The following is a 14,811-nucleotide window of genomic DNA, read 5'->3' on the forward strand; positions in this document are numbered from 1 at the left end:
TCAATCCTTTCTGGAAACCTACTACAATACCAAGGTCAGTCGTCACTGGAAACCTTTGTCTGACGCCACCCTTGGTTGCATCAACCTTGTGTCAAATCCGTTGGCAGCAGTGCGACGGCAATGGAAATTGCTGGCCTGTTCATCGCAGAAGTCTCCTGTATTGGTTGTTACTGTGGGGCTTGGCGCGGCAAATTGCAAAGTGACAAGAAGCAGCAAATCTATTATAGGCTTACAGGTTCAGTTTACTTAGCTTCAAATTTCAAATACGTTCGGAAGTTGTGGCACAAAGTGGTTATTCCAATCGCGAGACAAGCTTTCGTTTGCGGCGCCAGCGCCAGCGCATTGAGGACACGTGTATTTCAGCGCCAATTTCCTCCTCGAAGCAGAGGTTATCCAATAGTTCATACAGCGCGCTGCCATAGCGCTCATTCATCCATGTGACAAACAAAATACGCTGGAAGAAGTTCGTGCGCTCCTCGAGCAGATACGAGGCAAAGCACACGAGGTAGAAGTAGCGTTCGAGGTAATTCACTGCACGCAGCATGAAGAAGTCGCGTTTAGAGCTCGGAAGATCACGATCAACTGCCAGGTCGCGACACTGGCTGATGCAGTCACGCAAGTTCTGCATGTGCTCGCACTGGTCGATGGCGTAGTCAACCACTAGTTTGCTGTCCGACCCGTTGTCCAGTGTTTTGAGTAACTTGCGGATAACCACAAATTCGCCCGTAATTGCAGCGGACTGGCGGCGATGACCCGCGGTCCGTGTGCCGAGAATACCCATAAGCTTTCCTGGGGATGCGAGTAGTGACGACGCGCTATCCTCCAGCACCGCACGAAGCATGTATACACAGACAAGCGCTGTCGTTGTGCGGCCTCGTCCCATTTGGCAATTGCAAATGACAGCCGTCTTCAGCTTCTTCTGTGCAGCCGAGTTCGCCTGGTCGGAGGGTAACTGCAGACCCAATTCATTCATGAATGCAGGCAGCAGTAGGCGCACCATATCATCCAAGTCCTTTTCTTCCGGTGCAGTTTCATCCGACACTGGAATGCGAGCATAGCGCAAATCAAATCCCGTGTGCTGCGTGGCGTCGTCGTAGACTTCTGTTAGGGTCTTCACATCAGCCTGTGGGTTGATGTGTTCCATCGTCTCATCGTTTGTCATCTCACGAGGTTCGTACCAATACATAAACAACCCATTGTCCTTCCGGACCTTCGTCTGAAGCTCGAGCTTGACCTGCCGTTCGATCGCTGTGATTTCGTCCACTTCAATACCAGGGTATTCCACATTAACCATTAAATCATCTTGGTGGCGCACGCAGAACGGGCGTCCGGTGACGTAGATAACAGCCTCCTCTCGCAAGTTAATCCAGATCGCGCGGTCGAACTCTCCACGCAAATTCTCCACCACATCGACAATACCTTGTTCCAGGCACTGCGCTGTGCCAAAAATCGGCTCATTTGAAATGCGCCGGTAATTCGGGACGTTGGTAGTCAACTCGAACGGGATTCGTGCTATGCCAAAAAAGTGGTCCATCTTCAGAACACAATCGGTCAGGACTTTGTCGGATTTGTAGCGCACGCCGCCCAGGTCGTCCAGCAGGCGGAACAGGTTTGGATGTTGTTGAAGCCACCTCGAGAAAGATGGCTGCGAAGGGTCAGTCTCCTCATCGGTATCCGGTGCGGGTTCATCTCCGTTGAGCTTCTGGTGGGATTCGATCATGTACGCACCAAACACAACGAGGTAGAAGTACCTCTCCAAGAAACTCATGGCGTGGTGCAGATAGTACGAGCGTTTGGCAGGCTTCGCCTCAGCATTGGACAAGTCGCGATACTCGTTAATGACAGTACGAATATTGCAGATGGTCGCGCACTCGTCGATAGCAGCATCCACCCATCGCTTTGCCTCCCTGCCGTTCTCCAGGCGCTTTTGTACCTCGCGGATCACAGCAAAGTTGCCAGATTCGATCGCTTCTTCAGTTGGCGGTACGCCAGACACCAAAGCCTCCATGTTCAAGTTATGCCGCTCGCAAATCAGCCTTCCGATCACCATCGCCGTCGTAGTGCGACGCTTTCCCATCTGACAGTTAAAAACAAAGGCGGTAGCCCCATCATCTCCTGTGGCCTCCAGCAGGTTCATCAGCATTTCTACATCCCCGTGTTCCGGGGCATTTTCCCGCTCGATCGGGATGCGACGATACTCCACGCTCTGAATAGTGTCTTTGTATTTGGCCACATCAGAACTCGCATACAGCTCCGGCAACGTCAGGACACGGTCAGGCGCTGCAGAGTCAACCACGAGCTCATTTTCTCTCAGTGTCATCTCGTTCCAGTACTCAAATCGGTTGTCTGCCGCTTTCAGTTCCTCCTGTAAACTGCTCTTCAGAGACGACTCTAAAACCTGAATTTTATGGCCCGTAATACCAGGGACCAAGTCATTCTCGTTCAGCTTCGCGCTGCGCCTCGCCGTAAACGGCCGTCCATTGACATAGATCACCGCTTCCTCCCTCAAGTTCACCCACACCACTTTCGTGAATCCATCAGCCGCCACTCGACTCAAAATCATCTGAATCCCCTCCAGTGATGGCTGCGCGGATCCATACAACGGCGTGCCTTCCAACCGTCTAAAGTTCGGGGCTTCAAGCAAAAAACAGCAACAACAAAAATCAGCACCGCTTCATCCCAGCAATACAAAAACCTCCTCTCACCCATATCTCCGTCGGGGGTGTCCAGCACATGACAATTAGGAAACCTGTCTGTCTTGAGCACGTATTTCTTGAGCACTTTGGTGCCCTGCACCAACAGACTGTGCTGTCTCGTGAGCGTCTGTCGCTGCGTCTTGCCCCTCACAAGCGCCTGGATGCGGACGGCCGCCTCACTCTGCTGTCTGCCCCTCAACACGCTGGCGGACAGCGTCGTCTGGCCTCTGACCAGCGCGTGCAGCCGATTGGCCGCGTCGTTGAAGTAAATCTGTGGCTTGGTGGGCAGTTTGTCCGTCACGAGGCTCTTCTTGCTGTCCCTCTTGGTATTTGCGGGCGGCGAGCGCACCACCATCTTGTGCAACTTAGCGGCGGCTCCGCTGAGGTAACTTAAGGGTCGGGAGTCGCTTGAATTGCTGGAAGAGCTCTCGCTGCTCGCGCTCTCGCGTCGCAGCTTCTGCAGCAGCAGTGCGCGCACCGGCGCCAGCAGCAGGCGTAGCTCGCTCTCCGGATCCTGCGCGTGCTGGATCTCGGCCGCGCGCGCGCACACGCCGTCCAGCAGCGCGTCCAGCTCCTCCATCCTTAGCCCGGCGAATTGCGGAATGACGTGGCGCCAGATCGAAATTTCACGTTAAGTCGACCTGATTTTCTGGATGATGTCCCTTTTCGCACTTAATATGAACAGCTGGGCCATCATCAGAGATGCTCTATGTTTGAGGCGGGCTTCGCTTGGATAAAGTATGGGCACAACATGGCTACACTTGGGTTTTGCGAAACGGTTTTTGGACGAAGTGCAAATGCAGGCCAAACAGTATGAGGTGCGGTGTGCTTCGTGTTGGGAGTGTGGAGTGGGGGCTGAGTGTTTCGTTGGGTTGTGACTGCAGGAGCGCATTCTCAAGCTGCAGGATGCGCTGGAGATGCAGAAACTCAAAAACACATGTAGGTTAGCACATGCGGATACTTTTCCGGGGTGGTGCTGACTGAGGTTTTGGTGCTGCAGCGCAACTGGGGCGAATTCGGTGTGGCTTTTGTCTCCTTTGCAGGCTGTGGTCGGTGTATTTGATGCTCAATGGATGGGTGGGTATAGGACGCTGGAAGATCAGCTGGATAAAGTGCAAATTGCACTGGAGGAAGAGCGCGAGGAGAAGTGCGTGCAGCATTGAAGGTTTCTGTTGGGAAGAGCTTTGGTGACGTGGTTGTGGCGGATGCAATGCAGAGAGACGATCCTGAAGAATCGACAGACCAATCGACTGCTGATGGAGCTGAGAGAGGAGCGCGTGCAGAGGCTGCAGGATCTGGAGGAAATTTACGCGAAAGACAAGAGACTGGAGGCGATGGCAGCGGAAATGGTGCGTTGATTTGTTGCTACTGCAAGCAAGTGATATATATCTTAATCCATGAAGTTGAATTCCAACAGTCAGCTGCAACTCACGGTATCAGCCAAGTGAACGAAGAAATAGCGCACAAGGATGCAGAGCTCGTTGGTCTTCGCGCGACAGCACGCTGCAGTGCCAAGCTACTTCAGGTTTGCTGTGACTAGTGCGAAATTTGATCAAATTTGCCTCATCGATGCTTGTGGATACATTGATGCTTCTGTAGAAAGCAGAGCAAGACTTCCTCGTCACACATCAAGACCTAGAAATCACGCAACTGAAGCTGTTGGATTGCAAGCGGCACGTGCAATTGTCGTGAGCTATGCAGATTTTGGTTACTGACAGTATTTTCGTTTGTTCTACCTCAATGTATTGTTCAGCAAATTGTCTGTGAAGGATCGTGAGGTCCGTGTCTGGATTCAGCGGTATGAGCAAGTAATGATGGATCTGCATGCTTCGCAATTCCGGTTAACGCAATTGGCCCGAGGTAATGTTGCGCTTGGTTTCGAGTAAGGTGGAGAGGTAGACGACATTAATGAAGATCATCTCGATTCTGTGTGCTGTTGTCAGATGCAAGCTCGAAGGAAGCCGCGCTAACGGTACTCGCGCTTGAAATTACGTCTCAAAGATAGCACTGTGCAAAGTCTCTTCCTCGCTAACTAAGATGAATTTTCTGTTGATCTTGCCGAACTAGCGAGGGCATGCAATTGACCTTGATAACTCTCCCAACGGGGTTGTTAGTCTTCGCGCTCGTCCGGTGGGATTGATGAAGCCTGTTGGGCTGCATGATCGCGCTGTTCGGAGATATCGTCGGGATCAAATTCCAAATCGTGCCCTTGGAAGCACAGCCAGCATTACAAATTTGCAACCTGCATATCACTTGAAACCAGTGCGTTCAGCTGGTTCGCTTCCCAATGTCCAGTCCGAGTCAATGGCAGCTATCAGCCGCGACTGCTTCCAGTGTACAGCATCGACGCCACCGACTAAAGCAAAGAAGAATCGGTGAGGACATATTTCGGATTCGCTCCAACTATACCCACACTAACACCTTTGCTGCCCCAGAAAACCCGATTTCACTCGAGACGAACGCGACTCCATGTACGAATCAAGCTTGATGCACTTCGAACACACATACTTACACTAACGTGCTATGTTCATACTTCGTCATTTGCTTTACAGAGAAAACCAGCCTGGGTCAAAGTATTTGGGCTATGGTCTAGGGCTCCTCAAGAAAGACCACATAGTATCGACTAACAACTATAACTAATTATTTAGACCACTCATGTGACCACCACACTATCACGAGGATACCGTCGAGAAGCTTCGAAGTCGTTCGTCGGACGACGTCTTACACTGTTGAGCCACCCGAGTGATGGCAGCGACAAGGTCTGTGGTCGCCCGCGCCAAATTGATCCCGTACGACTCCACCAATCCGTGCGTCTCTTGATTGCCCTCTTGCTTCACCGTGATGCCACGGAAACTTGACGAAGCGAAGTGATACACATTTAACCTTGCCAACGGTGGTAATTCGACGCTAACAGCAAACAAAGGGGTCATCACAGCCGTCGTCCTCTTCGCGAGAGCAATGTACACTGCTTGCAAATACGACAGAACGACCTCGGCCAAATCAACGAGCTCTGGCAACGGCCGGTGCTCGTTGAACAAAATCGCCTCGCACACAATTCCGCATAACTCAATCAACAAAACACAGCTGTATACATAAGTGAAAAAGTGTGTTAGCGGATACAATAACCTTCAGACCATGGGATCGACGTACCTGATTGAGCTCATCACTGCCTGCTCAGCAGGTACGAGCTTGATAAGGCATTCAACCATCCATTCTAGGCATGGGTGAAGTTCATCCAGCTGGAAATCGTAAGAACTCAGACAATCGATGCTGCTATCAACGCCATCCTCTTCAACTCGAGTTGCATTCGGCATATTTGCGTTCAAATTGGCGTGGTTTAAAACAGCACGCATCAGCTGGCACAAGGGTACCATCGTTTCCAACAAGCACGTAGTTCCATCTCGCAATGCGAAGTCGAATGTTTTACGCATGAAATCATCCAGTACAAATCTCCGAAGCTGCTGAAGGCGTCCACAACTCTGCATGGAAGGTCGTGCTCGCGAATGCTCGAATGACCTCGTACACTGACAATTGAAGAAACCACACGACAGGTAAAAGGCTTCGCGTCGAACAGTCCTCACATCAACTTTCAGCGTTGAGCCGTTTGAACCTTCATCTCCCGGGTAATAGGTATGAATTCCAAGCGGTCCATCCGGATCCAAGATATTCACCAACAGAGTTCGTAGAGGCGACGCGCGCCACCCGCTCTTAAAAGTCTGGTATATCTCGGACGTCTACATCATAATGCACACAATTAGTTTCGAATGGATTGAAATCCAGAGCATACTTGCACCGTACCTGTGCGAACCAATGCAGCAAACTTGGATATTTCTGCCGTGCAAAGAATAGTTGAACGCTGTCGACGAATGTCATAGCTTGTTTGCAAAATCCCTTCCGAAGCTCTTCGTTCAAGTCTCGCACCCCGCTGCGCTGATCTAGTGTGCGTTCGTCTTCTAGTCGCTTAATTGCTTGCGGATACTCGGCACTGTTCACCTGCCGAAATAAAAGCTCCATAGCATTGAAGAAGAGATTGGTTTCTCCGATAGCCATTTCGCCACAATAGAACAAAAATGCGTCCATGCATTGATACGTGAACCGGAACATCGTCGTGAACCCGGTAAGTCTTTTGTCGAAAGACTTGATTGTGTCATCCATTTGGTGATAAGAGCGTCCACTTGTAGAGCTCACTCCAGCCCGACGAAGGAATAGCTCTGCAAACCAATGCCAGTTGTGGTTTACCTGGTCAATTTCGTCACATGCTCGTCGGAAGTTTAACTTGTATGCCCTGGATAACAATAAAAAGAATAAGTTAAATGTGCACGTTGGAGCCGAACGCAATATCAGCAGCAAAACTTACTCGAGAAATGAGACGAATATTCCAGTCTGAGGGTTCATCATTTTCGCACGAAACTGGTTCATCTCGTGCCGGTGAAGCGCAGGCGCAGCAGCATACGAGCACCACATCGTGCCAGCACTTCTGCAAAACGACTGGAACACATCCAAATGAAGATCATATAGTGCTGCAACATCACGAAGCTTATCATTGCCGTCTCGGACTGCCGTCGGGAACTTGGACATGGATGCTATCCCACGCAATAGCTGCAGTATTTGCTGGTCCATGGTACAAAACCCAACTGGATTTTTGCGAAGCAAATGATAAATAATTCCATCCGTCAACATGATCCAAGAGTCTGAATCTCGAACTGGATTTGTCACTACTTCCATCCCCGAAGACGCTTCTGGCAGCGAAGTATTGGCAATCGAGAAAGGCGTGTCTTCAAACTTTAAAGTAATCGGTGTCGAATCAAGAGCTGAAACATCAAGCGTTCTCATCAACCACGCAGTGGCTAACTCGTGGTCAGATCCACTTTCTCTCAGGAAGACATTCCCAAGCCATTCCTTCTTCGGATTATACTTTAGAGTTGCACTCAATATGCGAGGGGCAAGGTTTCGAGACTTAGCGGACGCAGACCTCACGTTGCTCCAAAGAAACTGGACTTCACACGTGGATATAGTCATACCCAGCAAATCAATTGCGTAGAGTTCGCCAAACGCTGGACCCTCCGATTGTGGGTAATTGAGCACGAGTTGCTGCAACACCACTCTCAAATTGACTGTAATGAGCTGAATCGCTTTTGGTTCACAGTTTTTCACAGTCCATGATGGTGTTGGCCGGGGATTTTGAGCAGCACCGTAATCATCCATGTCCATGGTCATCAACACATTATCAATATAATCGAATTCGCCAAACTCAAGCGAGGCACATCGGTTTGGTTCGTCTGTAGCACGTGGAAGTACAAGCTGGAATATCTCCATAGCAATCTTCAGATCGCAATCTGCGATTACCTTCTGAGTAGCACCACTCAAGCACGCCTCCAAACCAACACTGAAAATATGCTCTAAGCTTTTTTCAACTGCAGGTCCAAATGCAGGTCCGATGCTGGTGGACGATGAGGGTACCTCCACCAGCTTTCTGACCAAATCACGCATTTGGTACAGTGACGACATGGCAGCACCTAACAGCCAGCACAATCGTTAGTAAAGGCATCAACATACAGATACAAATGAGGGTTCCTCACTCCGTAGCCGATGATGCTTCTCCAGTTCACGCGTTTTGAAAGCGTTGGTGCCACCTGCAGTGACAACGGGGTTTGCTTGTCGATTCTTCACAGCTGACACTAGCTTCTCGTTGAGGCCCCGAAATATCACGGGAAATTCAGTGGAGTTTTTCTCCAACAACAGTGACCCGAGGGCGTATAAAGCCTGAGCCGCAAGTACTTCACATGCAGGCTTCCCTGCCGACCAACGAAGAATTTCATTGCAGTAGAAATTCACCTCTCTTTCCATGTATCTGACATCCTTTTCGGCTCGGTTGGTTGGGAATCGCTGTTCATCACCACACTCCTTACAAATGTCAAGGACTGCGAAGGAAAGGAGCACTGTCGTCCTTATTAGTTCCTGTAGCACAACACAAAATATTCAAAAAGTCAAAAAATAGAGCTTGACTGAAGAATACTTCGGCAACGAACCTTTCCCGCGGCGGGTGTCGTACGAGGTTGGTGCAGCGCTCTACCAGGCGATGGCTTAACCGGCTGAGCTTCAACTCTTGTTCGCTGTTTTGGATCCCAGATCCAATTTGTTTCTGTCGATTTTGCCGCAGCTTGTCCGGGTAGTGCTACTGTAGAGTTCTCCATGATGTCAACTGTAGACGGGATTACATTGAGAATGAAGCTGCGAAAGCGACGTCGGTGAACACGTTTTTCAAGCTTGAGATATTGGATCTGTATCGACGAAGACGATAAACAGCCACAGCATTGTCATCAGTACTCATAAACGGCCAAATAACAGGGCAAACAAAGCTTTCATACCCAGATGATTTTGCACAGTGCAGTTGTAGAGTCAAGTTCGTCATCAATGATGGTTTCAGCGAACGCAGTCAGTTGTGTTGTCGAATTTCCAAGTTCCTTGCATTGGGAAACGAACTTCTTAAGGAGCTGCGGAAGCTCAAGAATGTCATCTGGTACGTTTGATGAATCGCTTTCCCACAGTTGCCGCAGAATAATTTCTATGATATCTGTACAAGTCACCACAGCAGGAATAAGTGGAAAGCCCGAGACGACGATTTACGCGTACAAGTGGACCAACCTTTGTTAGGATTCCACTTCTTCGAGAATACCTCGATGCGCTTTAGCACGTGCTGCTTATATGTGTCTGTGGTTGTGGATCCATCAGAATTTGTTTTTAGTCGCAACACAGATCAAAAAGGAATTAAGGTGCATGTTCAACCTACCTGCACATTGTTGATAATCTGGTTGCGGGTTGGACAGTTGGAATGGAAGGAAATCCCTTGTTTCGGGATGGAGCAGATCTTTGACAACCGCCCATCGAGCGTCAGGTCTGTTGCACACAAAACAAGAAGAAAGACACCAGTAAATTCGTAATCCCATGTGAGTTGAGAAGCAAATCACTTACAGAGTGTCTTCGCGCCCATTGACTCCTTCATCAATGTACACACGCGACAGCACTGTCAGCAGGTCCCAAGTCGATTCTAACGCCAACAACTGGCTTTCTAACACTTCTTCACGGAGTTCGATGTCATTTTCATCAGTAGCCTTTGGAGCGAAATCTCGTAGGTATCCTCCACAAGATTCACTTCGAACGAAGCAACGAGCTAGCTCGTCAAAATAACGTTGTCGGTAAACCGCTTGCAGCAATGCCCAAAACTGTTTCTCTCTTGTAAAAAGTGACTCTTGTGACTGATCTAGACCAACCGCACTGGTGCAGCAGCTACGAACCAAAAGCCACAGCGACAAGGCGGGTAGTTGGCCACTCCAGGAGGTATCGCTCTCGCTCAGACGATGCGATGATGGCAGGTAAAGGTGCAAATCAAATAAGAAGAGCACGACAGCCAGAATGACTCGGTTGACCGGCAATATTTTTAAGAAGAGGTCTTCAATCGACTGCTTGGCCATTGCGTCTGGCCCCAGCAAGCGAGCGCATGTAGTTCGGACAGCCACAAGCAGCGTAAGGCAATACCAATAAGTGCGCGAGATCGCTGTCAAAAGCGGTGTCGTTGCTGCATCTCTGGAAGCAACCTCGAAAAAAAAGAAATAAGCTTTGCAGCCGCCGAACAATGCTTCACAATCAGGCAAATGTCGAATCAGCGTCGCAACTTCCTCCAATACTGTTTGAAAGTGAGTTGGCAAAGCTGATGGTGACAATGCTTCCAACGCTTCCAGCAACTGTGCAGCAAAACTTGCGATTGCGACATGGAACGCTTCTTCGAGAGAAACTAGCGAAATCCATTCGGAGGTGTTCGTGTAATCGTCTTCATCAACAGCATCCAGGCCCCCTCTAGAGAGAGAGTCCATGAAATCGTTTTCACGCAGCCGGAGGTCATTTAGGATTTGGCGAAGGCGAGCTGTCCGTCTTACAACGATATCACGAAAGCTCTCTCTGTCTTCGAACTCCAAAGCTTCGCCAAACAACAAATGGCGAGGAACCAATGGACTGCAAATCGGATACCCAAAAGCCAGAAGTGCAGCTTGTCCTTGGCGTGAGATATCCTTGCAATTATCCCCGATTGTGGATAAGCTAGGATCCTCGGACACGGCTTCGAAAACAGTTTCCCAGTTCACTGGTTGTTGTTTAGAGCTGCTTGGAGGGATGATGGGCATGGCAGGTTCTGCTGGTCGCAATCTTTTTTCTGAGCTAACATCATCGAAACCAATGCCAGCTGGGAATACTGTCAAGCTAGCGCTACGCACACTTTGCGAGGCGGGTCTAGCGAAAATTGATTCACGAGAACGATTTTGCGTTGACTGTCCACCAAACCGTTTATCCCGAAGATGCATTCGCTGCGCTTGAACGGAGACACTATCATCCCGACTTCGCCCATTTGGCTCGTGCATATTTCGACCGACCCCACTTGGCAAACGCATTGATGATGCCCCCGGTGATCGCACTATGGTACCAATACGCTGCTGCTTCTTGCGGGCAATTTTGACCCAGTTCCAACGAGGATCGGATGGAAGAATATTTCTTTGTCTCCCAATTAGGCGAAAATTTGACCTGAAGGTGCTTGCCTCGCCGTGCCGGAAGAAATCATCTAACGTCGTGCTTGTGACCAACTTTTTGCGATGCTTCACTTTCGTTGCCATAGGAACCTTCGGTTGATGTACTTTGGTTTTCGAAACGCGTTTGAATTGGCTCTTTTGGTGTCCCATACTGATGTTGATCTCTGGAGGAACGTAGTCGTATGAAAAATCGACTTCGTTGGGAACTCTCTCATTCGGAAGAGCGGTTGCGTCATAATTGTCAGCAGAGTGGCTGGATTCACCACTATCAGACGAGTATGCAGCCTGGGCTGCCTCCTCTAGAGGGATTTCTTCTCGACGCTTCTCGAACGCGTTTTCTACAGCGGTCACAACGTTGCGTATCCACCGAGAGCATTCTTTTAACTCACTTTGCCAGCTGTCGAATCTGGATTCTAACCCTTCTAACGCGGCAGGCTGAGATAACAAATCATGTGTCAAGTTTTTTGTAGACAGGAGACGCTCACTTCATGCAGCTTACCGCCTTGCCACGTTTCTTGTTTACTTCTTCAATAATCTTGTTCATCACATCTTCTCCAGCATTAACTAGTATCTTCGTCACAAATGTGTCCAGCTCGTATACCTTTTCTCAAGACAACATGAAGTACAGTTAGCTTTAATTTTTCAATGAGCCACGCACATTAGCTCACGTAATCGCCTGGCTTGCCTTTTTGTAGAGACTTCGAAAATCAGGTAGAGGCAACTGTTCCAGTTTCACCACTTTCTGGTTGACCGATGCCTGTTCCTTGTGAAAATCAGCCATGTGTCTCTGCTGTTGAGCAAATGTTTCCTGTAGTTGTACCATTAATCCGTTCTTCGTTTTCTTCAGTCGCACGCCTGTTTCGCGCGCAACATCCTCGGGAAGATCAGCCGGGTCTCCTTCCGGTTGAATAAATGTCCTATCAGCGTCATTTCCGTCGTGTTCATATCCTCCAACATAACGCCGATGAATTGATTTGTGCCTTCTTCGTCTACGATGGTGGTCAGTGGATCTGCTATCGGTACGGGCTTGCATGCCATCTTCATCAACAAACGACCCCTCGGATTGTACTTCTGCGTGCTCTTGTCGTGTTGGTGGTTCTGGGCTAATATTCCTGTTGTCTCCCTTATTATCATCCCCATCGCTGCTCTCCTCATCGCTGCTATCCGAAATGCGATGTCGTCGTCGCCGTCTTGCTGACCGCTGCTTCACTGGAGGGCTCTGCATCGTGTGAGCAGTTCTCGTCGATTTTCCGTCCCCACTCAGAGGCTTGCTCGACATTTCCAGTTCAGTTGAAGTGCTGTTTGTGAGTATAAACGTATCTTCGTCAAGTTTGCGCGCTTTCGCTCTTCCAGCTCCTTCGCCACCATTCGGCGCACTATCTTCCGGATTTTCGGACACCGGCTGAGCACGGGCTGCGCGATGAGAGCGCTTTCGCTTTCTGGTATGTGACGCAGCCATCCCATTCCGATCGGCATGGGTCGCAGCCCACTCGCGCCTTTTTTCCGCCTCCTCTTGTTTCTTCCTAAACGGCTCATCAATGTACTCATCTGAAGCACAGAAACAATCATTAGCCATAAAACACAATGCCCACCATTACAGCAACCAGCTCAACCGTACCGGAGTAAAGTTCTCTCTCGACAGGTACACGATTGGACTGCCGGTCCAGGAGCGCTGATGAGTGCACGTACTCGCTCTCAATGTGCTTCTCAAAACCACCCAGCACGTAGCGGACGTCATAGAAAATGTCCTCCGACTGTTCATCTGTCTCTGTCTCTCGGTGGACACGCACGATGCGTCCAGGGCCTCCCAACTTGTTGATGCCCGGCCACGTGCGAGAGTCCACTTCCACCAGTGTCCCCACCTCCAGCACGGCGTCCTCTTCTTCTTCATCAGCCTCTTCTTGTTCTTCGTCTTGTGTTTCCTGCTGCTCTTCAACTGTAGGCCTTTCTGGCGTCACGACGGCAATTTGCTCCAGTTTCTGCTCCTGCTCTTCCTGCGCGCCTTGCTGGCTGCTGGCAGCGGCGGGCTCGTGTCGCTCGTCTGCAAGCGCTTGATCCTCCAGCATCTCCTGCTCTTCCTCGTCCGAGTCGGCGACGAAGTCCGCGTCCTCCATGGTCAATTAGCAGCGTTCCGTCTTGGAAAAGAGCGTCCAAAACGTTTTGGCGGGAAAGAGTGATGGTCTGTTCAACCGGTAATACCGTTTAAAACCTGTCACAGCGCGGTATGCCGTAATCACTTCGTGGCACAATCTCCCATCACCGCTGGCAGATCGCCTCCGACCCCATATCAGACAAGGAATCGCCATGAAGCTCGAGGAGGTCGCGACGTTCTCAGGGCTGGGCCTGCACTCTGAGCGCCACATTGAGGCGCTGCGCTCGGCGCCCAAGCACTTCCCCAAGGACCGTATCCAGAAGGCGACGTTGCCCTCGGGGCTCACGATCGAGTACGCGATCGAGAGCAGCGCCCATGAGCCAGAGCCGGAAGATCTGCCGGAGGAGCGACTGGTGATGATCAACGGCTTCATGATGACCAAGGAAGGCTGGGCGCCGATCATCGACCTTCTGTTAGATAAATGGGATGCCAAGAAGCAGGGCAAGAAGCTCCAGATCCTGAGCTTCGACAACCGCGGAGTTGGCGGCAGTGACGCACCTTTGACACGCTACACGACGAGTTTGATGGCGCAGGACACGCTGAGCTTGCTGGACCATGTCGGCTGGGACTCGGCGCACTTTATCGGCGGCAGGTACAGGAGGAGGAGTGCAAGGTTTAGTGAACTATAGACAACGTTCTGATTGTGGTGTGTTGACTGCAGTATGGGCGGCATGATCGCCATTGAACTGGCAGCGACGGTGCCGGAACGTGTGCGATCACTGGCGCTCCTGGTGACGACGCGCGGAGCGTATTTGCCGCATCCGAGGATGTGGAAACCTTTCCTGGGCTCCGTCTTGGGGGGATCGATGAACTGCGTCATGGAGCTGCTGTACCCGGCTGCCATCCTGGACAGGCCCATTGAGGGCCGTAAGGATGTCAAGGTGCAAGACGTGCTCATGAAATACCACATGACGCCACAATCAGACAACGGTTATCCCCCTCTGTACGCGCTGGCGTCGCAAGGGTTCGCGTGCTTGACGCACTACGTGTCGGATGAACGCCTGGAACTTGTCGCCAAATCTGGCTTCCCAATATTGATCATCGGTAGCAAGCAAGACATTCTCATCCCACCCGAGAACTCTGTCGCGCTCATTGAGCGTCTGAGGGGCGAGCATTTGGAGACGCTGTTTTTCGAGACGGGAGGGCACGGCGCCTTCTTCCAGTTCACAGAGGAGATCGCAGACGGCCTTGCTCAAACCATGGAGCGCGCGAAACTATGAGCATCATGTAGACGACTCCTTCGACTCGCTGCTTCAAGACGCGAGTTCGTAGTCGTGCGTGTGGATTCCGTTGCACACAGCAAAGAAGAGTATCGAGTGTATGCAGTGTAAATAAAAGCTCACATCATGACTCGCCTCTATGGCTTTTGAATTGAACACGCAGCCAG

General features: G+C 50.5%; 4 protein-coding genes across 4 annotated transcripts; 2 read left to right on the plus strand and 2 right to left on the minus strand.

Annotated features, from left to right (window-relative positions):
- Positions 1–292: 292 nt before the first annotated feature.
- KRP23_5407 (Paladin) lies at positions 293–3,276 on the minus strand (the record flags this gene model as incomplete). Its single annotated transcript, XM_067890469.1, has 2 exons — positions 293–2,634; positions 2,706–3,276. 2 exons carry the CDS (start codon positions 3,274–3,276, stop codon positions 293–295), a joined length of 2,913 nt encoding a protein of 970 aa, XP_067747013.1.
- Positions 3,277–3,493: 217 nt separating this feature from the next.
- KRP23_5408 (uncharacterized protein) lies at positions 3,494–4,388 on the plus strand (the record flags this gene model as incomplete). The annotated part of the gene is made up of 7 exons (XM_067890470.1): positions 3,494–3,514; positions 3,581–3,635; positions 3,697–3,715; positions 3,784–3,843; positions 3,913–4,045; positions 4,114–4,221; positions 4,296–4,388. The coding sequence occupies 7 exons, from the start codon at positions 3,494–3,496 to the stop codon at positions 4,386–4,388; spliced, it is 489 nt and encodes a 162-aa protein (XP_067747014.1).
- Positions 4,389–5,368: 980 nt separating this feature from the next.
- KRP23_5409 (uncharacterized protein) lies at positions 5,369–13,386 on the minus strand (the record flags this gene model as incomplete). Its single annotated transcript, XM_067890471.1, has 17 exons — positions 5,369–5,780; positions 5,847–6,052; positions 6,278–6,430; positions 6,495–6,981; positions 7,054–7,184; positions 8,157–8,212; positions 8,276–8,654; positions 8,726–8,977; positions 9,065–9,270; positions 9,342–9,407; positions 9,487–9,593; positions 9,669–9,720; positions 10,683–10,706; positions 11,662–11,707; positions 11,772–11,873; positions 11,958–12,820; positions 12,891–13,386. The coding sequence occupies 17 exons, from the start codon at positions 13,384–13,386 to the stop codon at positions 5,369–5,371; spliced, it is 4,038 nt and encodes a 1,345-aa protein (XP_067747015.1).
- A 190-nt stretch (positions 13,387–13,576) lies between these two features.
- KRP23_5410 (putative aminoacrylate hydrolase RutD) lies at positions 13,577–14,644 on the plus strand (the record flags this gene model as incomplete). Its single annotated transcript, XM_067890472.1, has 2 exons — positions 13,577–14,016; positions 14,086–14,644. 2 exons carry the CDS (start codon positions 13,577–13,579, stop codon positions 14,642–14,644), a joined length of 999 nt encoding a protein of 332 aa, XP_067747016.1.
- Positions 14,645–14,811: the final 167 nt, after the last annotated feature.

Source organism: Phytophthora ramorum (genome assembly GCF_020800215.1).
Source record: "Phytophthora ramorum isolate Pr-102 chromosome Unknown Phyram_PR-102_s0004, whole genome shotgun sequence".
NCBI lineage: Eukaryota > Oomycota > Peronosporomycetes > Peronosporales > Peronosporaceae > Phytophthora > Phytophthora ramorum.